Below are 27,500 nucleotides of genomic sequence, written 5' to 3' on the forward strand. Positions count from 1 at the left end.
AGGCATTGGTTTTGGGTCTTACATGTCACTATGAATTGTCTCTTTTTGCCTTGTATATTTTCCACTCCAATTTTTATTGCCTCTGCTAGTCCATTGCCACATTTTACTTCAACCACTTTTAAGCTTTTCTTATGGGTTTATGCCCTTCATCTATGAATTTCCGTACCCTGTGATATTCTTCTACTTCATTTACCAGACATCTTCCCTCCTCTTGTACCTTTCCCACCACTTTGTTTAGTTCCTCTTTCAGTTCTTCCACTTTCACTGCTTTATTGATCTTACTTTCCTTAATCCCAAAGACAAAAATGAATTTCTTTTTAACAACTCTCCCTTACAAGGGATTCATTACTCTTGATAACTTTTACCATTTTTCATGTTATTTTGGCCTCCTTTAATTGTTTCTTTATTATTTTCTCAAAGTTTACTCTCTCCTTGCATGGCCTCTTTCTCACTCATTTGTTTTACCAACTTATCTACTTTCCTCCCAAACTTTACTTTTTCTCCTTCTTTGAGCTTTTTCTATGCATCTATAGTTGCATGCACGAACTACAGTTTTGACATTTCCTTCCACTTTCTTACTGCATTCCGTAATTTCAATTTCCAGACTGCTGCGCTGATTTCTTGGCTATACTTTTTCGGCTCTCAATCCCTTTTTTCTTTACACTGGGTTACCTGGGTCTCCTCCATAACTTTGATTCTCTCTAGGACCAACACCCATTATAATATATATATATATATATATATATATATATATATATATATATATATATATATATATATATATATATATATAAACACACACACACATACATACGCCTCCCTTTTGCCTGCACTAAACCTTGAAAAGGTTTCACTTTTCCTTTCTCCTGCTGCTGAGCCAACACTCGATGTAAACAGTTCACTTTGGTTCAGCTCCATTTCCCCTCCCTCCCCCCCCCCCTCTCTCTCTCTCTCTCTCTCTCTCTCTCTCTCTCTCTCTCTCTCTCTCTCTCTCTCTCTCTCTCTCTCTCTCTCTCTCTCTCTCTCTCTCTCTCTCTCTCTCTCTCTCTCTCTCTCTCTCTCTCTCTCTCTCTCTCTTTACAGAGATGAAAACAGCACCACTCCAACTACCCATACCTCAACTGGCTTATTGTAGTTGTAGAGCTGCTATCCATGCATCTTCCCAGATTGGTTGCTTGTGTGTGTGTGTGTGTGTGTGTGTGTACACAAATATATTTAGGGTACCTAAATAAAAGATATACAAAATTCAAAGAGATGAAATTTCAAATCATCTAATACATGTCTTCTTTTTTGATGAAAAATTCATATCATTAACCATTACACTCTTCAGTCTCTCCCCTGTCTTACCATGGAACTTGGCCTGCCCTCCAATGCTAGTCTCTCTCTCTCTCTCTCTCTCTCTCTCTCTCTCTCTCTCTCTCTCTCTCTCTCTCTCTCTCTCTCTCTCTCTCTCTCTCTCTCTCTCTCTCTCTCTCTCTCTCTCTCTCTCTCTCTCTCTCTCTCTCTCTCTCTCTCTCTCTCTCTCTCTCTTGAAGAAAAACTGCTTGGAATGATCCCAAATTTTTGATGTTTTATTTATTATATCTGCCACACATACACACACCATTATCCCTTCAGGATAAGCTGGAACAGAATCTAGGAAAAGATGGTGAAATTTTCAAGCTGAAAACAGAACTGGAGATGAAAGTGAGAGTACAATAAAATATTAAGAAAAAAGAGGAATTACAAAGCAACATGGAGAAAGTAATGAAAGAAAATAAGAATTTGAAAGCAGAATTAGTGAAATTTGAGAAACAGATGAGAGAGGGAGTCATGGATGAAATGAAATATTGGAAAATCAGAAATGAAAAAGCAAATGTTGACTTCAAGGAAGTCAGCTGAAAGAAAAAAATAAGAATAGAGAAAAGGAAGTGGTAAAGGCACTGAAAAACAATGAAGGTGTGGTAAGAGATGCAGCAGATAAGAAGAGTGTCATAGTTTATAGAATAAAGGAGAAAATATAATATACAAATCAAAAAGAGATATAGAAAAAATAAAAACAGTGAAGGACTTGCTAAAGAAACTAAATGATGAAAATGACACTAAACTTGAGGAAGAAATGGAAGAAGTTAGACTGGCACCTTACCTGGAAGGCAAAACAAGACCTATGAAAATAAGACTAAAATCACAACAAGCAGCAGAAGAGATATTAGAAAGAACATCCAAACTAAGAGAAAAAGACTGCAAGAATTCATACATTAAGAACAAAAAAATCTGAAACAAATATATGAAGAGGCAAAAGAGAAAAATTAATGAAGAACAGAAGAAACAAGTAAATTTTTTTGGAGAGTTTTGGGAGACAGTGAAGAAATGGTACATAAGGGTAAAGAAATAAATGAAGATAAAATAGAGAAAAATAGTAAAAATGAAGGACAAATTGTTATGTATACCAACATAGACAGATTGGTACACAGAAAACTGGAATTACAAGACTTTAAAAGAGAAAAATTTGAAGGTGGTGTGATTAACGGAAACAAATCTAAAAGAAGAAAACCATATTGTCATTAACATAACTACAAAATAGGGAGGAGAGGCAGGATTGGTAAAGGAGGTGCAGATGTAATGATAATGACAAGAAAAGAAGCAAAGACAAAAATAGTGAAATGTGGAGAAGGAAGAGCAGAAATAGTGAGTATTAACTTGGTGGATAATAATGGAGAAATACTGACAGTAATAACAACCTATGCACCACCCAAAACAAATTTTTGGAACAAGGAAGAATATAAAACCAAAACTATTTTCCCCATAGGAATCAATGTAAAAAGATTAATCCTTTCTCAGACACTCGTCCACCATGTCTTAATGAGTAATGACTGATGCTCGCATTGCTAAGATGACCACTCCACAACATTTTCAGCTTAGAAATTTTTTGTCCAGAAAGGATGTATTGAATGAATTTAGTAACACAGAACTCATCAAAAGATATTGTTTAGATCATGCAGGCATTCTTTTTGTCACTGATCAAGTGAGGGAAGCCTTATATTATAGACTGACACAGAGATGAGCAACCCACTCACTACCAAAATGAAGGGGATCATAACACTTAGACATCTTGCTACTGGGAAAAGCTAATGGGAAAATGCAATTGTGCAGTAGTGATGGTGTTGTGGTTAATAGACAGATCTTGATCTTGATCTTGATGGTACAGGTGGCACAGGATCACTCCTGAGCCAGGCCTTTGGATCGGCAACTCTTGTAGAAAGGGGGAAAAAAAAAAAGAGAAACGAACAGCATCCTCTATCCTAATTGTTCATACACCTGGCACGCCACATTCTCTCCAGAAACTCTTTCACCGCCTCAATCATCCTTTCATTGGCCTCTCTACCCAGTCCCAGCAACAACACCATCCATTCCTTTCCTGTCTTCTCCACTCTTTCATTCCTATCATGCCCTAACTCAGTCAGTATCACTTGCATCATCTCATTCCTGTCTCTGGCATACTGCACACACTCCAGCACCACATGTTCCACCGTCTCATCCTCTCCCATGTCACACATCTGGCACACTTTGCTGCGGGACTCAGACCACCTGTAACTCCTTGCATTCACATCCATACACTGTGCCCTCGCTCGGAAGAGAAGATCACCGCCCAGGCTTCCATCATACCACCTTTCATACCTCGGGGCCTCTTTCTCCTTGTACCATTCCAGGGTCTTCTTTCTTTCCATCTCATTCTTCCATTCATTCAGTCCCACACATTTCACTTCTTTGTCTATCTCATTCTTCCATTTTCTCACATCCCATTCGGCTCCCACTCTTCCTCCTCTTGTTACCACCCATTCACGCTCATTTTGATTCCTCCCAGCCATTCTTATCGCCCACACAACTTGCAATCCATTCCTGTCTGTCATTCTCATGCATCTCTTCCTCCATTTGCTTCCACTTTCATTCCACAGGTACACCTTCCTTGCTATTCTTGCATCATCCATTCTCTCAAGCCTAATCTTGTACCTAAGTGTGGCTTTTGTGAGTCTTTCTCTGAAGGTGCTCCATCCCATGTCACCTCTCAAGGCTTCAACTGCTGTGCACCTCGGTGCACTCAGTGCCATCCTTGCTACTTTGTTCTGGCCCACTTCTAACTTATCAATTTCACTTTCATTCCATGCAATCACATCCATACCATACATTATACATGGCACAGCCACACTCTTCCACACTTCTCTCAACATATCATACTTACTTGCTCTCATCCTTGCCGCGCTTCCCAATCGACCTACCCACTGGTTTAGCATACTTATCTTTTCATTCTTTGCCTTTGCACACCCACTAGGACTCATCCACATCCCTAAGTACTTGTATTCTTGCACCTGTCTCAACTCATTCTCTCCAAGTCTCCATACCACATTACTTTCATCCTCTGATCTATTCACAATCATTACTTTGCTTTTCTCACTGCTAAACCTTACTCCAAAGTCTTTACCATAGCCATCCACTACATCCAACAGACTTTGAAGACTTGGGACTACTCCTGAGCGGCAAACTTTGTTTGTTTACATTGAGGTTCTTCAACGGGATTACATTTAACTTATTTCAAAGATTTAATTACTGTCTTACCCTCTGACTCTCCTTCAAATATATAAAAATGAAGGAGATATTTATAGAAACTATAAATCAGTAATAAATGGCATCTTTTGCTGTCGTGTAGTATTTGAAATCAAGTAACTTTGTTTGAAAACTGGATTATGATACAGCAGCCAAAGCAATTATAAGTTAAAATTTTTGTTAAAAAACTGAGTTGTTCGAAAATGGGGATGTTCGGTAACCGAAGTTCCACTGTGCTAACAAAGGGTGTGGACCTAACTAAAGAATTAAGATACATGTTTTCCATGGGAAAAAGTGATCATGCAATGATAGAAATAGAGACAATAATGATGTCAGTGAAGAGGATGAATCATGCAAAGAAAATGGGAGGAACTATGGAAAAGTGAATATAGATGATCTTAAGAAATTTTATGAAGAAATGGATTAGGAAAAGCTGAAAAGGGCAAATGATGTGCAAGATAAGTATGACATTTTTATGGAAATATGAGACTGGTTTGAATAAATATGTCCCATTGTACAAACCTAAAGAAAAGGAAAACAGGTGTCCTTCAGTGCAAGATGTGTAAGTGCAAAAAAAATAAAAAGATGAAGGCATAAATAAGAATGAAAAGAAATCAAATCGAAAAAATTAAGAAGACTAAGATAGGAAGAAATGAATATGTGAAACTAAGGAGAGAGGAAGAGAAAGGATATGAAAAGGATATAGTTGAAAAGTGCAAGGACGAACCAAAACTGTTCTACAGATTCATTAGTGGAAAAATTAAACTAAAACTAGAAAGATTGATGGATGGATGGAAATGAAACCCAAAAAGACATGAGTGAATTGCTAAACAAAAGTTTCAGTAAGTTTTCACCGAAGGATCAGATGTTAAAGAACCACAAGATAAGAGAAAAAAAGCAAATGTGGGAAATTCTAGTAATTAAAAAAAAAGTTTATGAAATGATGGAGGAACTGGAAGAGAGAAAAGCAACTGGACCAGACTGAGTATCTAGTTTAATTTTTAAAGAGTGCAGGAAACAATTAATTGAACCAATAAATGACATAATAAAGTGCTCAGTACCAGATGGAATGGTGCCTAAGGAATGGAAGAGAGCATAGTGCCAATTTATTCTAAATGTGCCATAATGCCAAAGTCTAAAGAAATGATGGACCAGTATCAGTGACCAACATAGTATGTAAAATCTGTGAAAAGTGATAAAGAAGTAGGGGACAGAATTTCTAGAAGACATAATATAATAACAGAAAAACAGTATGACTTTAGTCTAAAGTGATCATGTGTAATCAATTTCATTAGCTTTTATTCGAGAGAGACTGATATAACGGAAGGGAGGGAGGGATAGGTAGACTGTGTGTATTTAGATATAAAAAAAACTTTTTTTGGCTATTATGGAAGCTAAAAAATATAGGAGGATTAAATGGAAAAATATAAAAAATGAATAGAAAGTTACCTAAAGGAAAGAGAAATGAGAATGATAGTAAAAGATGTAAAATTGAGATGGAGAAAAGTAGATAGTGGAGTACCACAAGGATCAGTGCTGGATCCAATACTTTTCCTGATCTACATAAATTATATGCCTGAAGGAATAAAGAGTTACATGAGTTTGTTTGCAGATGATACAAAATTATAAAGACATGAGAAACAACAGACTGAAATGATACACAAGGACTTGAATAAAATCTGGGACTGGAGTAAGAAATGGAAGATGGAAATTAGTGTGAAAATGTCATGTAATGGAAATGGAAAAAAGTGAAGAGACCAAAATGGGCATACAAAATGGGAAATGAAGAAATAATAAAAGCAAAAGAGAAAAATCTAGGAGTGATAATACAGTATAGTCAACAGTCAAAGAAGCATGTAGAAAAGATATTCAGAGATACATATAGAATGGTGAGAAATATTGGAGCAGCATTCCACTACATGGATAAAGATATGATGAGAAAGATAATTACCACTGTGATTAGACAAAAGTTGGAATATGTTGAATTAGTGTAGTCTCCCCACAAGAAGAAACATGTCAGAAAACCTAGAAAGGATACAAAGGATGGCAATGAAGATGGTTCCAGAACTGGAAGAATTAATATAGGAAGATTGGGTTTGGTTAGGTTAGGTTTAAAGGAAATTAGTCTGCCAACATAGGAACAAAGAAAAGAAAGGGAAGACGATATTAATTTATAAATTGTGAAATCAAGTGGAAGAAACAGATAATAAGAAACTGCTGCTAAGATAAATAAGAAATACCAGATACACACAAGGATATAGCAAAAAGCTAAGAGAAGGAAGATGCCTGAGTAGAAGTATGGTTTCCCACAGAGAAATATTAGAAGTTCGGAACAAGCTAAGTGAGGATGTGGTATTGGCAATGAGTGTGCACAACTTCAAGGAAAAGCTAGACAAGTGTAGATATGGAGACAGGGCCTTACAAGCATAGCTGAGGCCCTGTAAATTACAACTAGGTAAATATACACACACACACACACACACACACACACACACACACACACACACACACACACACACACACACACACACACACACACACATACAGTGGAACCATGGTTCTGAAATGTAATTCGTCCTTGAGTGCTGTTCAAAATCCAAAATGTTCAGAAAACAAAGCCATTTTTCCTATAGGAATCAATGTAAAATGGGTTATTCTGTTCCCAGACAACCATCCACCCTGTCTTAGTGGCTTATGACAGATGCCCCCATTGCCATGATGGCCACTCCACAATATCTCCAACTCACAAATTATTTATCTGAAAATTTATTTATCCAGGATTGAATGAATTTAGTGACAGAGAACTCATTAGAAGATTCTGTTTAGACCATACAGATATTCTCTTTGCCACTGATCTAGTGAGGGAATCCTTACAGAGGGACACAGAAATGAGCAACCCACTTACCATCAAAATGAAGATATCTTGCTTCTGAGAAGAGCTACTGGAAAAAGGTTTTGTGCATTTGTGGGTCATTGAAAAAACCACAGGTGGCTCAGGATTAGTCCTTTTGTGTCAAAAATTGTTTTTATATCGAGGCTCTTCAGCAGATCACATTTAACTTATTACAAAAGATTGAATCACTGTCTTATCCACAGTGCCTCTCCTCCATATATAATCAATGAAAGAAATATAAAAACAATAAATTAGTAATAAATGGTAGCTCTAGCTTTTTTTTTTTTTTTTTTTTTTTTTTTTTTTTTTTTTTTTTTTTTTTTTTTTAGTATTTGAAATCAAGGCAAATTATGGTTCGCAACTCAAAGCAATTATTAGTTAAAAATTTTGTTCTAAAATATACACGTGTGTATGTGTGTGTGTGCGTGTGCGTGTGAGATCTGCAGCAATGAATCTGGTTTGTTCACTAAAAGAACATACTAAAAATTTTACTTGTTCAGAAGACCCCAGTGAACTGGACTGGTTTCGTACTGGATCAGGGGGTTGCTGTGAACTTTACAGTGATCCAACTGTGACCTCATTGAACATTCACCTTTGTGTCTCACTACACAAAGGGGCAGTCAGAGCCTGACTTCTAAGAACAACTCTCTTCCTTCACACAACTGTACATTCACCTAATACATGCATACCCTTCATTCAAGATTCAAAATCAAATATGGGAACTATTACACCAACCTCATAGGCCCTGTCTGGGGAGGGGACCACATATGTTTCCTGGTCAGACTGCTCATCTTCAGGTAGCAACCCTAAGCATTTTAACACCCCCCTCAAATTTTTCTTCATTAACTTCCTCAGCATTCACAGCCTTACATCTAATTTTTAATCTGTGAAACACCATCTCTCTGCTACAAAACCGTCATCTTTTCCTTACGGAAACCCAGATGTCAAGGCATTTGACAGTAGCCTCTACTCTTTTCCCTCCTACTATTTCTATTATCTAATGCTCTCATGCCCACATTCTTGAAACTCCTAAATTTTCTACTATCTGGCTTTTGACTGCAGGGTCATTCTTGAACTAAATTCATCTGTGCTGTATACCCAACTCCTCTAATTACAACAATTTCTTTGAATTTTTAACTTCCAAAGTGGAGAATATCTTGAATAATTTCCTTTCCTTTCATGGAAATCTTCCTTCTTGGAGACTTCATTGTTCACCGTCATTTCATCTTTCTTGTCCCTTCACTGTCTAGCCTCTAACTTTGTTATCCTCCATAATCTAAAAGAATTAGTGCAACAACCTTCTTGCATTCCTGACTATCTTTGAGATGGTCCAACATTGTTGACCTTTTCCTAACCTCTAATCCACTTATGCTGTCACCCTATCTTCTCCATTAGGCTCCTCTGATCACAGTCACATATCTTTATCTTTTCCTATCACTTCAATGCCTCCAAAGATGAGGTTCCTCTGGCATTTTGCCTCTGTTAATTAGGGCGACCTGAGGAGGTATTATGGAATGACAGCTGCTTCCATGTCAGAGACCTGTCTCTGTGTGCTGAGCACATAACAGAGGTGATAGTCTTCAAACCTTGGTTTAACACAGCCTGTTCTTGTGCTATACATAATAGAGAGGTGGTTGACAAACAGTACTTGAGCCTTCCATCACCTGAATCTCATGCACTTAATATTTTTGACTGGAATCATGCCAAGTTTGTTTTCCAACTAGCCAAAAGCTAGTTCTAACTCCCCTGGTGACTTATGACACCTTGGCAAAAACATCTTCAATAACTTTACTTCATCTTTTCCTTCTTTATTTCATCCTGATGGCACCACTCCATCTCATCTATCTCAAAAGCTGGACTCTTCTTCAAACCTTTGGTATATACTACCTTGGATGTAAATACTATCTTGGACTCCTGACATATGTTGCTGTTGTGGTAGATGGTCACTGCTTATCTCTAAGTCTGTTATTAGAGGTTAATAGAGGTATTTCTCAGGGTTCTGTTCGGTCATTCACACTCTTCTTATTATTCTTCAGTGATCTTTTAACCCAAACTTCTCATCCTATTCATTCCTACGCTGATGATACCACTCTGCACTCTTACACATCTTTTCATAGACATCCAACCCTTCAGGAAGTAAACAGCTCACACAGGAAACCCATAGAACGTCTGACTTTTGATCTCTTAAAATTTCTGGTTTGAGCAGAGCAAACTTAGTATTGTTCAGTGCCTCAAAAATTCAATTCCTCCATCTATCAACTCGACACAGCCTTCCAGATGACTATCCCTTTTCTTCAGTGACACTCAAATGTCCACCTCTCCTACATTAAACATCTTCTGTCTATCCTTAGGTAATTTACTAACAGTCTAAACTGGAAATTTCACATATCATCTCTAGCTGAAAGAGCTTTTATGAAGTTTGGCATTCTAAGTCACCTTTGCCAGTTTTTCTCATATTCCCAGCTGCTAACTTTGTACAGTGGCCTAATCTGCCCATGTATAGAGTATGCTTCACATGTATGGGGCCTTCTACTTATACTGCTCTTTTAGACAGGGTGGAATCAAAAGCATTTCATCTTATCAACTCTTTTCTTCTAACTGACTGTCTTCAGCCTCTTTCTCATTGGTGCATTGTTGCATCTCATGTTATCTTCTACTGCTATTTTTATGCTAGCTCCTTTTTTGATCTTGCTGACTGCATGTCTTCCCTCCTCCTTTGCCTCATTGCACAAGGCTATCTACCTTCTCTCTTATTCTGTCCACCTTTGTAATGCAAGAGTTTGCAGTATTCTCAGTCATTAATCTCTTTGGTCTGCTAAACTCTTGAATTCCCTGCTTTTTTTTTTTTTTTTTTTTTTCGGGAAGGTTGATCTGTTTGGGCTCAGATTTTTTTTAAATTTTTATTTATGTATTTATTTGTTTATTATTATTATTATTATTATTATTATTATTATTATTATTATTATTATTATCATTATCATTATTATTATTATTATTATTATTTTTATTTTTATTATTTTTATTATTATTGGCACGGCCAGTGGCCCTCATACATTAAATAAAAAATGAAAAGAAAAAACATAAAAACCACTTCTTTCTGTACCTCATTCAACACATGGAATGTGGTGAACTTTATTTTTCAATGTCATTTCTTTAGATCAGTGGTTCTCTGCCTAGGGAGGGGCACAGGTGCTCTCCCAGCAGGGGTGCAAGCACAGGATGGGAGGGGAAAAATCACGGAAAATCCACAGACTCACTGGCTATTAGCACAGAGGAGATGCACTTGTTATGCCTATCCAAGGGGTATCTTTCTATCTATCTATGGTGTTATAGTTGGAGAGGGGGTTGAGTGGGTGGTGCAGGGAGGAGGGGGGGCCTCATCTGCACTGAACCAGCTTTGTGGGGGCCAGCTTGCAAAAGGTTGAGAACTCTATATGCTCTTCTTGATTGCATTTCCATGGGATCCTGTGTCCCTTTTTGTCCAAGTTCACAAGGTCCTCTGACCAGTTTCTCCAGACTATTCATTAATCTATACAGTACAGTTTGATATCTTTATCTCCTTTGTTCATGAATTACAATATCAAGCCTCTCCAATCTCTATGCAGCAGTTCCCCCAAGCTTGATGGTATTTTAGTTGCCACTCTCTGTATTCTCCACAACTTGATTATATTCCATTTCATTTTTGGTAGCCACACCACCACTTTATACTCTAATCTAGATCAAATTATGTTTGTAATTAGTCTCTTAATCATCTTGTCATCCATAAAAGTCTTGGTAAATCTGTTTCTTTTAACCTGTGTTCCCTGAGCAAAATTGTCTTTCTCTGTGTGTGTGTGTGTGTGTGTGTGTGTGTGTGTGTGTGTGTGTGTCTGTGTGTGTATATGAGAGAGAGAGAGAGAGAGAGAGCTTGTGTGTGTATCCACTTATAGTTGTATTTACCTATTTGTGCCTTATGGGAAAAGAGTTGTGCTCATACTGTCCCATCTTGCACATGTTTTAATATCCAACTTAGCCTTAAATCTATGCATACTTTTTGCATTTACTATCTCCTCATCCAGACTTTTTCATACATCGACACTTCTATACTGGAAACTATACTTTTTGACTACTCTTCTACAATCACTCTTCTTCAGCCTCTTTCCATGTCCTCTTGTATCACATGTATCCCAAACCATTAAGTCATTCCAGTCCACCTTCTCCACTCCCTCATATGCTTTATCTATTTCAGATCTCCCTTTCTCTCCTTTTTTCAAATGTTGGTAGAAGTAACCTTTCCAATCTCTCTTCATATGTCAATTCCCTGATATTTGGTACCATCTTTGTTGCTGTCCTGTGAACTCTCCAACTTCCTTATGTCCTTTTTTTCTTGTAGGGCAACCATACTATCGCTGCATGTTCCAGTCTAAGTCTAATCAGTGATATATTCATCTTCCTGATCATCTCTTCATCCATATATGCAAAAGCCAGCCTTATTCTTCTCAACAAGTTAGGGGTTTCTCCTGTAATTTTGCTAATGTGTTTCTCTGGGATCAAATTCCCAGTCACTTTAACCACTTAGATCCATTTCCTCTTCTGCTCCACTCAACCTTTCACCATTCAACAGTTTCCGTTTACTCTTCTTGCACTGTCTCGAAATTCTATTACTTTTCATTTCTTTAGATGAAATTCTGTTTCCCATCTATGACTCCACTCTGATATAGTTCAGATCTTGTAACACTCCATAATCCTCCACATTCTCAACTTTTTTCAGCAACTTTATATATATATATATATATATATATATATATATATATATATATATATATATATATATATATATATATATATATATATATATATATATATATATATATAGGAAGAACACTGGCCAAGGGCAACAAAAATCCCCCCCCCCCAAAAAAAAAAAAAAGCCATTAAAATGCCAGCCCCATAAAAGGGTCAAAGCAGTAGTCAAAAATTGATGGATGTGTCTTGAAACCTCCCTCTTGAAGGAATTCAAGTCATAGGAAGGTGGAAATACAGAAGTAGGCAGGGAGTTCCAGAGTTTACCAGAGAAAGGGATGAATGATTGAGAATACTGGTTAGAGAGGTTAGAGAGGTGGACAGAATAGGGGTGAGAGAAAGAAGAAATTCTTGTGCAGCGAGGCCACGGGAGGAGGGAAGACATGCAGTTAGCATGAAAATAGCAGTAGAAGACAGCTAGAGATGCAACATTGCGGCAGTGAGAGAGAGGCTGAAGACAGTCAGTCAGAGGAGAGGAGTTGATGAGACAAAAAGCTTTTCATTCCACCCTGTTTAGAAGAGCAGTATGAGTGGAACCGCCTCAGACATGTGAAGCATACTCCATACATGGACGGATAAGGCCCTTGTACAGAGTTAGCAGCTGGGGGGATGAGAAAAACTGGTGGAGACATCTCAGAACACCTAACCTCATAGAAGCTGTTTTAGCTACAGATGAGATGTGAAGTTTCCAGTTCAGATTATAAGTAAAGGACAGACTGAGGATGTTCAGTGTAGAAGAGGATGACAGTTGAGTGTCATTGAAGAAGAGGGGATAGTTGTCTGGAAGGTTGTGTCGAGTTGATATATGCAGGAATTGAGTTTTTGAGGCACTGAACAATACCAAGTTTGCTCTGCCCCAATCAGAAATATTAGAAAAATCAGAAGTCAAGCGTTCTGTGGCTTCCCTGCATGAAATGTTTACCTCCTAAAGGGTTGGACGTCTGAAAAGAAGTTGAAAAGTGCAGGGTGGTATCATTAGCGTAGGAGTGGATAGGACAAGAAGTTTGGTTTAAAAGATCATTAATGAATAATAATAAGAGAGTGGGTGACAGGACAGAACCCTGAGGAACACCACTGTTAATAGATTTAGGAGAAGAACAGTGACCGTCTACCACAGCAGCAATAGAACGGTCAGAAAGGAAACTTCAGATGAAGTTACAGAGAGAAGGATAGAAGCCGTAAGGGGACAGTATGGAAATCAAAGCTTTGTGCCAGACTTTATTAAAAGCTTTTGATATGTCCAAGGCAACAGCAAAAGTTTCACCAAAATCTCTAAAAGAGGATGACCAAGACTCAGTAAGGAAAGCCAGAAGATCACCAGTAGAGCGGCCTTGACAGAACCCATACTGGCAATCAGATAGATGGTTGTGAAGTGATAGATGTTTAAGAATCTTCCTGTTGAGGATAGATTCAAAAACTTTAGATAGGCAGGAAATTAAAGCTATAGGATAGTAGTTTGAGGGATTAGAACAGTCACCCTTTTTAGGAACAGGTTGAATGTAGGCAAACTTCCAGCAAGAAGGAAAGGTAGATGTTGACAGACAGAGCTGAAAGAGTTTGACTAGGCAAGGTGCAAGCACGGAGGCTTAGTTTCGGAGAACAATAGGAGGGATCCCATCAGGTCCATAAGCCTTCCAAGGGTTTAGGCCAGCAAGGGCATGGAAAACATCATTGCGAAGAATTTTAATAGGTGGCATGAAGTAGTCAGAGGGTGGAGGAGAGGGAGGAACAAGCCCAGAATCGTCCAAGGTAGAGTTTTTAGCAAAGGTTTGAGTGAAGAGTCCAGCTTTAGAAATAAATGTGATAGCAGTGGTGCCATCTGGTTGAAATAAAGGAAGGAAAGAAGAAGAAGCAAAGTTATTGGAGATATTTTTGGCTAGATGCCAGAAGTCATGAGGGGAGTTAGATCTTGAAAGGTTTTGACAACTTTTTAGCTAGTTGGAGAACAGACTTGGCATGGTTCTGGGCAGAAATATAAAGTGCATGAGATTCTGGTGATGAAAGGCTTAAGTACCTTTTGTGGGCCACCTCTCTATCATGTATAGCACAAGAACAAGCTGTGTTAAACAAGGGTTTGGAAGGTTTAGGTCAAGGAAAAGAGTGAGGAATGTACGTCTCCATGCCAGACACTATCACCTCTGTTATGCGCTCAGCACACAAAAACGGGTCTCTGACATGGAAGCAGTAGTCATTCCAAGGAAAATCAGCAAAATACCTCCTCAGTTCCCCCCAACTAGCAGAGGCAAAACGCCAGAGGCACCTTTGCTTAGGGGGATCCTGAGAAGGGGTTGGAGCGATAGGACAAGATACAGATATGAGATTGTGATTGGAGGAGCCCAATGGAGAAGAAAGGGTGACAGCATAAACAGAAGGATTAGAGGTCAGGAAAAGGTCAAGAATGTTGGGCGTATCTCCAAGACGGTTAGGAATACGAGTAGGGTGTTGCATCAGTTGCTCTAGGTCGTGGAGGATAGCAAAGTTGAAGGCTAGTTCACCAGGATGGTCAGTGAAGGGAGAGGAAAGCCAAAGCTGGTGGTGAACATTGAAGTCTCCAAGAATGGAGATCTCTGCAAAAGGGAAGAGAGTCAGAATGTGCTCCACTTTGGAAGTTAAGTAGTCAATGAATTTCTTATAGTCAGAGGAGTTAGCTGACAGGTATACAGCACAGATAAATTTAGTTTGAGAATGATTCTGTAGTCGTAGCCAGATGGTGGAAAACTTGGAAGATTCAAGAGCGTGGTCATGAGAGCAGGTTAAGTCATTGTGCACATAAATGCAACATCCAGCTTTGGATCGAAAATGAGGATAGAGAAAGTAGGAGGGAACAGAAAAGGGGATACTGTCAGTTGCCTCAGACACCTGAGTTTCAGTGAGGAAAAGATGAGGTTTAGAAGAGGAGAGGTGGTGTTCTACAGATTGAAAATTAGATCTTAGACTGCGAATGTTGCAGAAGTTAATGAAGAAAAAGTTGAGGGGGGTGTCAAGACACTTACGGTCGTCGACAGAAAGGCAGTCCGACCTGGGGACATTTATGGTCCCCTCCCCAGATGGAGACTCCGAGGCTTGTGTAGGAGTCGCCATGATGATTTTAAAATTTTTGAGCGAAGGGTGTGTGTGTTATTAGGTGCTTATAGTTTTTTGTGGAGGAAGAGAGTTGTCTTTAGAGGGCAGGCTCTGACTGCCCCCTTGTTTTTTGAGACACAAAGGGAAATGTTCAGTGAGGTCACAGCTCTGTTTAATGATATTAATGATAAGTTCATAGCACCCCCTGAACAGTGCCTTAGACCTCACTGGGAGTAATCATTTCGGCAGGTGTCTACTGTCTCCTTGGCATCTTCCACAAAAAGGCTCATGTAGCTATTCACAGTCATATAATTTATATAAACCACAAACATGATTGGTGCAAGTACTGAACATTGGGGTACTCTGCTTGTGACGTTCCTCCACAATGATTCCTGAACTTTACCACTGTTCTCATCTCTCTATTAGTCAAGAAATTTTCAACAGGCCACCCCTTACCCCACCATCATGCTTTAACTTTCACAGTAATTTCCTGACCAGAACCTTACGAAAAACCTATTCAGGCCTAAATAAACACAGTCTACCCAACCGTCTCTCTCTCTTGCATTATATCCACCACTCTGGAATAAAAACTCATTAAGTTTTTAACATGATTACCCTCTCCTAAATCCAAATTGTTGCTTTGTCATCACTTCATTTTCTTATAAGTACTACATCCACTTATTCTTCACTTATCTTTCACACATCTTACACACCACACTTGTTAGAGAGACAGGTCTATAGTTCAAAGGCTCCACTTTGTTACCACCTTTATAGATTGGCACTATATTGGCTCTCATTCAATCAGGACTCTATTTTCATTTAGAGAGCTTTCAGTAATACTGTACACCACCCATGTCAACTGCTAATTGCATTTTTTTCAATATCCATCCTGATACTCCATTAAGTCCCGGGGCTTTTTTAACGTCTAATCCCTACAGCTGTTTCTAGACATCTTCATTCACTTGGATTACCCCTAAATCCATTTCCTCACTCATCTCATTCTGTCCACAAATGTCCTCTCTTTTGTGAACACTGCTTGAAAACTCTTGTTAATTATCTCTGTCATTTCAGCCAGATCCTCAAACATTTGGCCTTCCCCTTCAACCTATTTATTCCTTCCCTATTGTTCATTTTGCTAATCACATATCTGAAGAATAGTTTTGGTTCCTCCTTACATCTGTCCGTAACATTTTTCTCATAACTTTTCCTTTGTGTGTGTGTGAGAGACAAAGAATGAACAAGTGTCCATCTCTCTCTCTCTCTCTCTCTCTCTCTCTCTCTCTCTCTCTCTCTCTCTCTCTCTCTCTCTCTCTCTCTCTCTCTCTCTCTCTCTCTCTCTCTCTCTCTCTCTCTTGTTTGTGTGTATATTTAATTTATTTATGTAGATTACTTTCATACTTCAGCATCAGACCATATGGTTATTTAACCCTTACATTCCATAATATGTCTAGAATTTTATTTCAGGACATGGTATAATAAAATGTGCATTTATCTTATACTTAGCTTGTAAAACTTTATAGATTATATTTTATATATGAATAGTAGCTGAACAACTTTTTTTATTTAATTCTTTTGCTGAATTTCTTGAACTGGCTCATGGAAATGTGTGCAGTGTTTTTATGTCTACTACTGAGTTGCATTTTTTTATTTCATGTTTATGGCAGGCACTATAATTTATTGGCTTGCATCTTTTGTAGGATGCCTGTTACTTGACTTTGCTAATTTTTTTGTGTTATGATAAGGTTATTTTGCTTATTTTAAATATTTGGATATGTTATTAGGAGATTTTAAGGTTTGTTATTGTTCACTGCTTCCTAAGTTGAAACATTTTTCTCTTTGTTTTGTATGTATTTTACTTTGTTTTGTTGTATTTTGAAACTGGCTTGAATTGCCTCTACATGTAGTTGCCCTTGCTGTACCATCTTGGGTGAATTAGATTCTAATTGTTAATTGAAGCAGTCTTACCTGTTTCACCTCACTGCCATTATCTTGTGAGTAAATCACCATCTTGCATGAAAAGTCATGTCCATCCTTTCCTTCATTTTATGCATGCACCACCAATTAGCTCCTAATTTCCATTACAGCAACATTGTTACCTTCATTAACATTTCAAGGACATGAACAACAAACTTTTTTCTTTGAGTGTCATCAGGAAGTTTTTGTATGTGCTTCAAAAAATAAGTACTAAAGAAGTTACAAAAGGCGCATTTTATGAACTGCATGAATAAATTTTTATTTTTATTTTGCATGCAGTATCTAAAAATTATATGTATTAGTTAGAAAATATTAAAACTTAATAAAATATTTGTATTAGGGTGTATTGTGATTATATTAAGCATTTATGTTTACAGTATTATAAAATTTAAATTCTACCAATTTTGAATATCACCATTGGCTTGTCATTCTACTGGAATAGTTGATACATTGATATTAATGCCTGTCAGTTACTAACATGATACACTGTGGAGACACTTAAAAAAAAAAAAAAAAAAAAAAAAAAGTCTGTAAAACATGGTCCCAAATGCATCAGATTTAGACTGACGTAGTGACATTCCCCCTTTCTGTTGTGGTCCTTATAGTTCCGCACTGGACGAGTCATCATTCCTCAGGGCAGCTCTGCACGAGACCCCCCAGGCTCTTCCTCACCGCCCCCTCTCTCTCCCCTGTCTGTGGAGAGTTCTAGTACCCCACAACCTCCTCTCTCACCCCCTTCTGGTACTCAAGGACTCAACTCACCTCTGGTATCATCTTGTTCCCTGCAACTGGTGAGCTCAGAGAATCGCACTTCATGTGCCTCTGATGACACTTCAGAGTCATACAACGTTGTCTCAAGTGCCACCACCATGAAAGTGGCTGGGGTACAGACTTCCCCGCCTGGAAGTTTCAATCCCTCAGGCCTAAATCCTGCAAGGCCTTCCCTCTCCCGCTTGCCTGACCCTCCACGAACCGAGCTCCCGCTAGCCAATCCCTCCTCTCCCCCTGACCCTGATCAGCATATAAGAGTCCTCACCCCTCTAGAAATTATGCGAACTCTGCCTGTTCTGCACCAGGATGCCTTCCCCAGCCCCACTACCACCACTACCACCTCCGTCACCACTACCACTACCATCACTACCACCACGGTTAGTATAGAAATGTAGTATCCACTAACCACAACCATCACTAGTTTCATGGTTCATGTAGTATAGTAGTATTCCCACCACTTGTCATCGTTTTTAGTATGGAATGGTAGTTCTCTGTTTATTATCATACTTTAATGGTTTCAAATCTTTATATCCATCTGTTTCATTATATCGAAACCCTACCATGTACTTCCCAGGGGGCCTCAGTATGTATGTACAGTTACCCATATTAGCAAGGTATTTCTTGTTTTCAAGGAATGCATGTCCTAGCAGTCTCATTTGGACCTCTATATTTGGCTCAGTTTCCCCCTCCCAAAGATTTCATATTTGTACCTTTCATTTGGCCATGGTTGTTCTAAATTGACTTTCATCCATTTAGAAGTGGTGCCTTCATTTAAATTTCATGTATTACCCCAAGATGTGAATAGAATGTCTTCCTTGTTTGGAGATCCTTCATAGTTTATACACTTGATATTTACTGCTTCTAGTATGTCCAATATTATTATTATTTTTTATTTTATTTTATTTTTTTTCTTTCCAAGCTCCCCTGGTCTTCTCAAATTAAAATATTTAGATGGAAGTAGTTTCATAGTGAGCTTTACTCTAAATAATACGTATATTTTTTTGTTTTGTAATTCAAGTTTTGAGTAATTATATTTTATGATATATTAAGCCTTGTAACATTCACTAGGGATATGAAGGTTAGTTTTAAGTTTAAGGCATTGGATTCACAAAATGCGTACATAGGCACTTAGCTTTTTAACAGGTATTCATCGTCATGTTTTTATCACTGTGCTTTGAAACAGAGGTACAAGACATTGCAGGAATATAAAGCAGTGGTTCCTACTTTACTATGTAAATATGTCTAAGGAAGTACAGTGGAACTTCAGTTTTTTAATTTAATTCGTTCCTAAAAGCCATTTGAAATCCAAAATATTTGGAAACAAATTATTTTCCCCATTGGAATCAATGTAAAATGGAATAATCCATTCATTAATCCATCCTGTCTCACCAGCTTATGACAGATACTCCCACTACTAAGATGGCGACTCCACATCATCTCCAGCTCAGAAATGATTTATCCAGAAGGGACATACTGAATTAACTTAGTGACATAAAACTCATGAAAAGATACTGTTTAGACCGTTAAGGTATTCTCTTTGTCACCAGTCAAGTGAGGGAAGCCTTACAGAGTGACACAGGAGCAACCCACTTACTGCTAAAATGAAGGTGATCATAACACTTAGACATCTTACTGCTGGGAAAAGCTACTGGGAAAATGCAGTTGCACAATAGTGATGGCATTGTGGGTCATCGAGAGACTCACAGGTGGCACAGGATTATTCCTGAGCACCACAAACTGTCTGTTTACATTGAGGCTCTTTAATGTGATCACATTTAACTTATTTCAAAGATTGAATTACTGTCTTACCCACTGTGGCTCCCCTCCAAATAAAAAAAATGAAGGAAATATTTATAGAAACTATAAATTAGTAATAAACAGCAGGTTTTGCTTTGTCTCTTAGCATTTAAAACCAAATAACTTTGTTCAAGAACCAAATTATGGTATGGCAACCAAAGTAATTATGAGTTTTAAATTTTGTTCAAAAACAAATTTGTTTGAAAAGGAAGACATTCAGTAACTGAGGTTCCACTGTATTGCATTTTGAGATATCCCACTATGAGAGGGGAAATCAGAGTGGGTGAGAGTTAGTGTGAGATGCGGTCAGCTTATAATGCAGGAAATATGTTGACTAAATTTTGTCTAAATAGGCAGAAACCCCTTTAGATCATCTCATACACATTATATAGATTTTGCTCACCTTCCACTCGAGTTGTCATGAATCATTTCACACTTATACTAGAATCACATTTTCACAGCAAAGATGACCATTTGCATGTTTGATAAAGGCAAGTGATGTATTCCCACTACTTAGCAGGACAAGGAAATGGCAGACATGCTAGCTGAGAGAGGATGTACTTATGATCTTGTCCCAAGTTTCAGTTCAACCTCCTCTCTCTCTCTCTCTCTCTCTCTCTCTCTCTCTCTCTCTCTCTCTCTCTCTCTCTCTCTCTCTCTCTCTCTCTCTCTCTCTCTCTCTCTCTCTCTCTCTCTCTCTCTCTCTCTCTCTCTCTCTCTCTCTCTCTCTCTCTCTCTCTCTCTCTCTCTCTCTCTCTCTCTCTCTCTCTCTCTTTCTTTCTTTCTTTCTTTCTTTCTTTCTTTCTCTCTCTCTCTCTCTCTCTCTCTCTCTCTCTCTCTCTCTCTCTCTCTCTCTCTCTCTCTCTCTCTCTCTCTCTCTCTTTCTTTCTTTCTTTCTTTCTTTCTTTCTCTCTCTCTCTCTCTCTCTCTCTCTCTCTCTCTCTCTCTCTCTCTCTCTCTCTCTCTCTCTCTCTCTCTCTCTCTCTCTCTCTCTCTCTCTCTCTCTCTCTCTCTCTCTCTCTCTCTCTCTCTCTCTCTCTCTCTCTCTCTCTCTCTCTCTCTCTCTCTCTTGCTCTCTCTCTCTCTCTCTCTCTCTCTCTCTCTCTCTCTCTCTCTCTCTCTCTCTCTCTCTCTCTCTCTCTCTCTCTCTCTCTCTCTCTCTCTCTCTCTCTCTCTCTCTCTCTCTCTCTCTCTCTCTCTCTCTCTCTCTCTCTCTCTCTCTCTCTCTCTCTCTCTCTCTCTCTCTCTCTCTCTCTCTCTCTCTCTCTCTCTCTCTCTCTCTCTCTCTCTCTCTCTCTCTCTCTCTCTCTCTCTCTCTCTCTCTCTCTCTCTCTCTCTCTCTCTCTCTCTCTCTCTCTCTCTCTCTCTCTCTCTCTCTCTCTCTCTCTCTCTCTCTCTCTCTCTCTCTCTCTCTCTCTCTCTCTCTCTCTCTCTCTCTCTCTCTCTCTCTCTCTCTCTCTCTCTCTCTCTCTCTCTCTCTCTCTCTCTCTCTCTCTCTCTCTCTCTCTCTCTCTCTCTCTCTCTCTCTCTCTCTCTCTCTCTCTCTCTCTCTCTCTCTCTCTCTCTCTCTCTCTCTCTCTCTCTCTCTCTCTCTCTCTCTCTCTCTCTCTTTGCTCTCTCTCTCTCTCTCTCTCTCTCTCTCTCTCTCTCTCTCTCTCTCTCTCTCTCTCTCTCTCTCTCTCTCTCTCTCTCTCTCTCTCTCTCTCTCTCTCTCTCTCTCTCTCTCTCTCTCTCTCTCTCTCTCTCTCTCTCTCTCTCTCTCTCTCTCTCTCTCTCTCTCTCTCTCTCTCTCTCTCTCTCTCTCTCTCTCTCTCTCTCTCTCTCTCTCTCTCTCTCTCTCTTTTGCTCTCTCTCTCTCTCTCTCTCTCTCTCTCTCTCTCTCTCTCTCTCTCTCTCTCTCTCTCTCTCTCTCTCTCTCTCTCTCTCTCTCTCTCTCTCTCTCTCTCTCTCTCTCTCTCTCTCTCTCTCTCTCTCTCTCTCTCTCTCTCTCTTGCTCTCTCTCTCTCTTTTGCTCTCTCTTGCTCTCTCTCTCTCTCCTTTGCTCTCTTGCTCTCTCTCTCTCTCTCTCTCTCTCTCTCTCTCTCTCTCTCTCTCTCTCTCTCTCTCTCTCTCTCTCTCTCTCTCTCTCTCTCTCTCTCTCTCTCTCTCTCTCTCTCTCTCTCTCTCTCTCTCTCTCTCTCTCTCTCTCTCTCTCTCTCTCTCTCTCTCTCTCTCTCTCTCTCTCTCTTTTCTCTTTTGCTCTCTCTTTTCTCTCTTGCTCTCTCTCTTTTCTCTCTTGTTCTCTCTCTCTTTTCTCTCTTGTTCTCTCGCTCTCTTTTCTCTCTTGCTCTCTCTCTCTCTCTTTCTTGCTCTCTCTCTCTCTCTCTCTCTCTCTCTCTCTCTCTCTCTCTCTCTCTCTCTCTCTCTCTCTCTCTCTCTCTCTCTCTCGTTTGCTCTCTCGTTTGCTCTCTCGTTTGCTCTTTCTCTCTCTCTCTCTCTCTCTCTCTCTCTCTCTCTCTCTCTCTCTCTCTCTCTCTCTCTCTCTCTCTCTCTCTCTCTCTCTCTCTCTCTCTCTCTCTCTCTCTCTCTCTCTCCTCCATATTTTGTTCATGGTGAAAATCATATCATGTATGAACCCTACTGAAAAAAAACTTCTAATCACATAATTAATGTGTAATACTAAAGTCAGTGAACTTAAAAAGATCTTGTTTACTGAGCCATTTGAAAACACACATCACTTATCAGGTCCTATAAATTTGTCTTGCACCTGCATTTGAATGTTTTCCTAATAATTTTCACATTTCTTTTATCTTCTCTTTTCTTTTCTGCCATTATTTAGATGCTTTGAGTTACGCGTGGATATTAATAGAGATTTGCTCTTTATCACTTCCATCTTGTTCAGAAAAAAATATATAAGTAGTTTGGTTAAAAGAGTTTTCTAATGTCTTTATAACAAGTATGTGGTAAATTGCATTTCATTTGAGTCAACTACAGCTATTAATACATTGAAACCTTAGCTCACAAATTTGATTAATTCCTGAAGGTCATTTGTGACCCAAAATGTTTGTAAACAGAAACTGTTTACCCCATAAGAATCACTGTAAAGTGGATTAATCCATTCCTGGGCCTCTGTTGACTTTATATATATATATATATATATATAATATATATATATATATATATATATATATATATATATATATATATATATATATATATATATATATATATATATATATATATATATATATATATATATATATATATACTTTGTGCACAAATTCATATACAAAAATCAATTAAAATTATTAAATGTAACATGCAGAAAAATAGAGATAAATACAATACTAAACATGAAATATACAGGAAAACTATCAAAAACAGCAACCTATACCCATGTTTTGCACAGACCAAAGCATTAGTTTCTCAGCACTGGTACTGGTACTGCTGAGCCAACCAATTCAAGCTTGACACAAAGCTGAATGCATTGCTCATGTTGTCTACCCAACTCTAGCTCACAGCCTCATAAACTTTGCCTCTGCTCTCAGTCACTGACCTCTTGTGGCATCAGAAATTGTAGCAAGTACTGAAATTTGTCTGTCAAGGCACATCCATTCATTGAGAGTGGAGATCTTCTAAACTACCTTCTTCTGATGAGCCAAGGACAACTCCAGGAATGTAACAGCTTCTCCTTTTCCTTAATTAAGGCAAAAGCAGTAGTAAGAACTGCACAGAAGCTTCCTGACTTATGAACATTTAGCAATACAAATGAAAGGCCTAGCTCTAGCACCAAGAAGCACCATGTTGTTTACACCCTGCTGTTGCACCTCTTCATTATGTTGAATCTGAGGACACACACACACACACACACACACACACACACACACACACACACAGCACACACACACACACACACACACACACACACACACACACACACACAGTTCTTAATGTGGTAGGCCATATCATTGTATTACTTTGAATATGAGGACAAACCAAACACTGTGGCTGCACCACACTGCTGTCTCACAACAGATATGAGGACAAGATATATATTTGTGTGGCAGCTGCAGTGCTTTATGCAAAGCACACCTGTGTGGTGGCTGCACTGCTATGTCACACCCAGTGTGAGGACAAAACACACTCAACACAGTGCTACGCAATTTGGCCAGCATAAACAAGCATTTTTCAGTGTTTTGAATACCTTGAGTTTCATGATCATCGAGTTTAGTGCTATAGATTTGGAAAGAAAGCAAGTGTGGAATTCGAGGATAGTGCACATTCAAAATATTTTACAAAATAACAACTTTGACATGGCCATCTGGAACCTAACTAATAAGTTGGGGAATGTATGTATTCTGTAGTCTGTAGTATGAAGCATTTGGTATCCATGTTTGTTGGTGTTCTGCAGTCAGTTGTTCCCCAGTTTCAGTGAACATCATCCCACCATCTGACACTAATCCCTGCAACTGATGCCTGCAACCAGTTACTGTGATTAGGCTGGTCTTGATGTTCTGCCAGTACTTCCAGCTTGTTGCCCTACGTTGTTGTTAGCTTGTATATTTGTCACCTTGTTCAGAAAATTTGTTTATGATGAGAGGTGTTCATGACCCAAGGTTCTGCTGTGTATAACACAAGAGGTAGAATTCAGGCTTCCTTATTAGGTTCATCTATTATCTGTCAACCTTCCCTCTCCCTACCCTATCATTCCACTTTCATAGTGGCCTTGCTTTCCTGCTAGAACTTATTTTTCATACACATATTTTTGCTTTACAGTTTCTATAACTTTTTTTTCCTGGATATAGCCAAATCATCTTAATGTAATTCTTTTCTACCATTTTACCACTCCAAACTATTCACTGGATTGAAGTTATTGATAATGTACTGGAAGCATGGTACATATTGAATAAAGCCTAGTAAATTCTCAATATGGACAATACTAGAAACTCAGGAATGAAAGATGATGCTGGCTTGTGTGCTCACAGCTTGAATAATGAAAAGCCATATTGCAAAATCAAAGTGGTATTTTCAAGAAGCCAAAGGCAGTGTCTATATCAATTGTTTTTTAAGCATAAACATTCCCATTTGATTTTTCTTTGAGAACTGGGACTCAAGTGGGAAGGGCCCCCCTTTCTCTCTCTCTCTCTCTCTCTCTCTCTTTCTCTCTCTCTCTCTCTCTCTCTCTCTCTCTCTCTCTCTCTCTCTCTCTCTCTCTCTCTCTCTCTCTCTCTCTCTCTCTCTCTCTCTCTCTCTCTCCTTCCCAAAAAATATGTATTGCCCCTAGTGAGTGCCCCTCAGATGAAAAAAAATAATATTCCTATTAACTTTGAAGTCCTCATAAGCTAAGCAAGCTATACATAAACCTCTCCCCCACCAGAAGAAATAGTAGGGTGTACCACTAGCACAGAAACTAGGTAGGTGTTGGGCAATGGCTAGATTAGGCCGAAGTGCATGTGGGTATTAGTTAAGAGAAATAGTCACTAATACCTCATCCTTAATTCACCTTAGCAATTACACATATTAGATACTTCCAAAAAAAGATTTTAAATAACTCATTCTAATAATAATGGACCAACTGCTGGCTATCTGGACTTGATGAGGGAGCAGCAATTCAACCAGTATTGAGAGAGGGAAGAGACAAAAGCAGGCATGGGTGGCAATTCAAGCCTTAAGGCAGGAGAGCTGCAAATTGGCTCCCCACCACCCACACCAAATAAGCACTGAGTGTGGTATAAAAACATCAACAAAAATAGTTCAGTGTAGGACAACATAACAATAAATTACATAGAGTAGTGAAAGAGTTTACAGTGGTGGCTGGTGATGAAGGGTGTTAAGTATTCACATGGATGGTGTACTTTCAAATTCCTTTTACCTGATGAATAGCATAGGTCAGAGCTCAATAAGTTTGGCCAATGTGGAACATAACATAATCCTTTCTTATAAGTGTGATATATGATACCCCAAAAGGGTAGATTTCAGGGGAATTAATTTGATTTAAGTGACTCACTCTCCGTTTATCCCCTCCTCCCTCCATTATTCTTGTGAATACATTTGCTATTGTAGTCATTTAGCTTTGTTACACTGGTTGAAAAATTATGGTACAAAGAATGTTTGATGTTTTTGCTGGGAACCATTCTGTAATCTAAGATTTAAGAATAAATCTCTCTCACTAATCTTTCCCATTTGGTTTAGTGATTTTGTTATATCAAGTTCCATTATCTGTAATAACACCTTAATATTAGTAAAAGTGTTACCAGTTTTTTATGTGGGTTGTCTTTTGTTTTGGAAAAGTCTGCACTATTGTCATTATGCACAGAAATATTGAATAATTGGTATGTGCATTTTCCTTTCATATTAGAATGATAAATTTATGATAATTGGGAACTTTTGTATATACATATTTTGCATTTGATGACTTGAAAAATGTGGAAGAAAAGGTTAGAAGGTGAAGAGATGACTATAGAGTGTCAAGTTAAAAAAGGTGATGATACAAAATGTGTACATATCCCAATGTTAAAGAGTGGTACTTGTCAGTGCGTAGATGTCTGGTGGATAAATTAATCTTGTGTATTAAATGGCAAATGGATGCATAGAAATTGCCAAACATTGAATATATAAATCTTACTTGCAGTGTGGGGAAGTGGATACCAATCTTATTTTTATGCTCATTATTCTCTCTCTCTCTCTCTCTCTCTCTCTCTCTCTCTCTCTCTCTCTCTCTCTCTCTCTCTCTCTCTCTCTCTCTCTCTCTCTCTCTCTCTCTCTCTCTCTCTCTCTCTCTCTCTCTCTCTCTCTCTCTCTCTCTCATAATAGGTTATCCTGCATAATTACTTTTTTTTTCTCATTGCTAACATTATACAACCATCTTGCTATTTTTGCACTCCTCCCCACTTTCAATAAATGGCCTTTCTGTATACTTAAATCCATATTATACCACTGGCATCAGTTTTAGAGCTTATCTAGATCTCTTTGCTAACACATTCAATCAAAGTTTCTTCAGTAATTCCACATAATCTGCAAACATGTTCTTGAAACTTTCCTATCTGCTATGTCATGTATGTGTCATCCTTTGACATTCACAGCTCAGTTAATGATTTTGAAAATCCATGTGGTAACCTGTGAATAATAAGCTGAAGTTTTTTTTAAATCAGAGGGATAAGCACTTTTATAGTCACCCAAAATATTCATGGCTAGTCATACTTTCCACTCTAACAATAACCATGATTTTGCATACATCTTGTGTGCTTACAATGAATTAAGTTTGTAATTTTGTAAGTGCCTGTGCACCACTTAGAGCTAAGCGTGCATTACAGTCAGTGAGTGCACCTGCTTCACCACCATTGACGTTGTCATTCTCATGTACAGCATTAGTAACCTGTCTCAAGAAACTCACCCTTTTGTATTACACATTCATAATCTTCAAACTCAGTCAAGTACTTGGGATTAGTGTACCTAAGCACCAGGAACAATTTCATCTGTTATTCTCAAGTCACAGCATTCATTTGTTTTTCTTATATGTAGGTGCTGGTGACTCAGTGCCATTTGTACCTGCCACAAGTAGCCATTTTCTTAACAAAACGTATTAGTAATATATATATATATATATATATATATATATATATATATATATATATATATATATATATATATATATATATAT

General features: G+C 38.4%; 1 protein-coding gene across 5 annotated transcripts in view; it reads left to right on the plus strand.

Moving 5' to 3' along the window:
• LOC135099764 (histone-lysine N-methyltransferase 2C-like) overlaps positions 1-27,500 on the plus strand; it is a 193,867-nt gene that overhangs the window by 6,844 nt on the left and 159,523 nt on the right. For 4 of the 5 annotated variants that reach the window (XM_064002273.1, XM_064002277.1, XM_064002276.1 and 1 more), the window contains exon 3: positions 17,899-18,441. The exons of the other annotated variant lie outside the window; for it this stretch is intronic. In XM_064002273.1, the coding sequence (XP_063858343.1) occupies positions 18,163-18,441 (279 nt within the window). In that variant the 5' untranslated portion in view covers positions 17,899-18,162. The remainder of the gene's footprint in view (positions 1-17,898; positions 18,442-27,500) is intronic. 5 annotated transcript variants of the gene reach the window in all.

The sequence above is a fragment of the Scylla paramamosain genome, chromosome 4 (genome assembly GCF_035594125.1).
Source record: "Scylla paramamosain isolate STU-SP2022 chromosome 4, ASM3559412v1, whole genome shotgun sequence".
Lineage (NCBI taxonomy): Eukaryota > Metazoa > Arthropoda > Malacostraca > Decapoda > Portunidae > Scylla > Scylla paramamosain.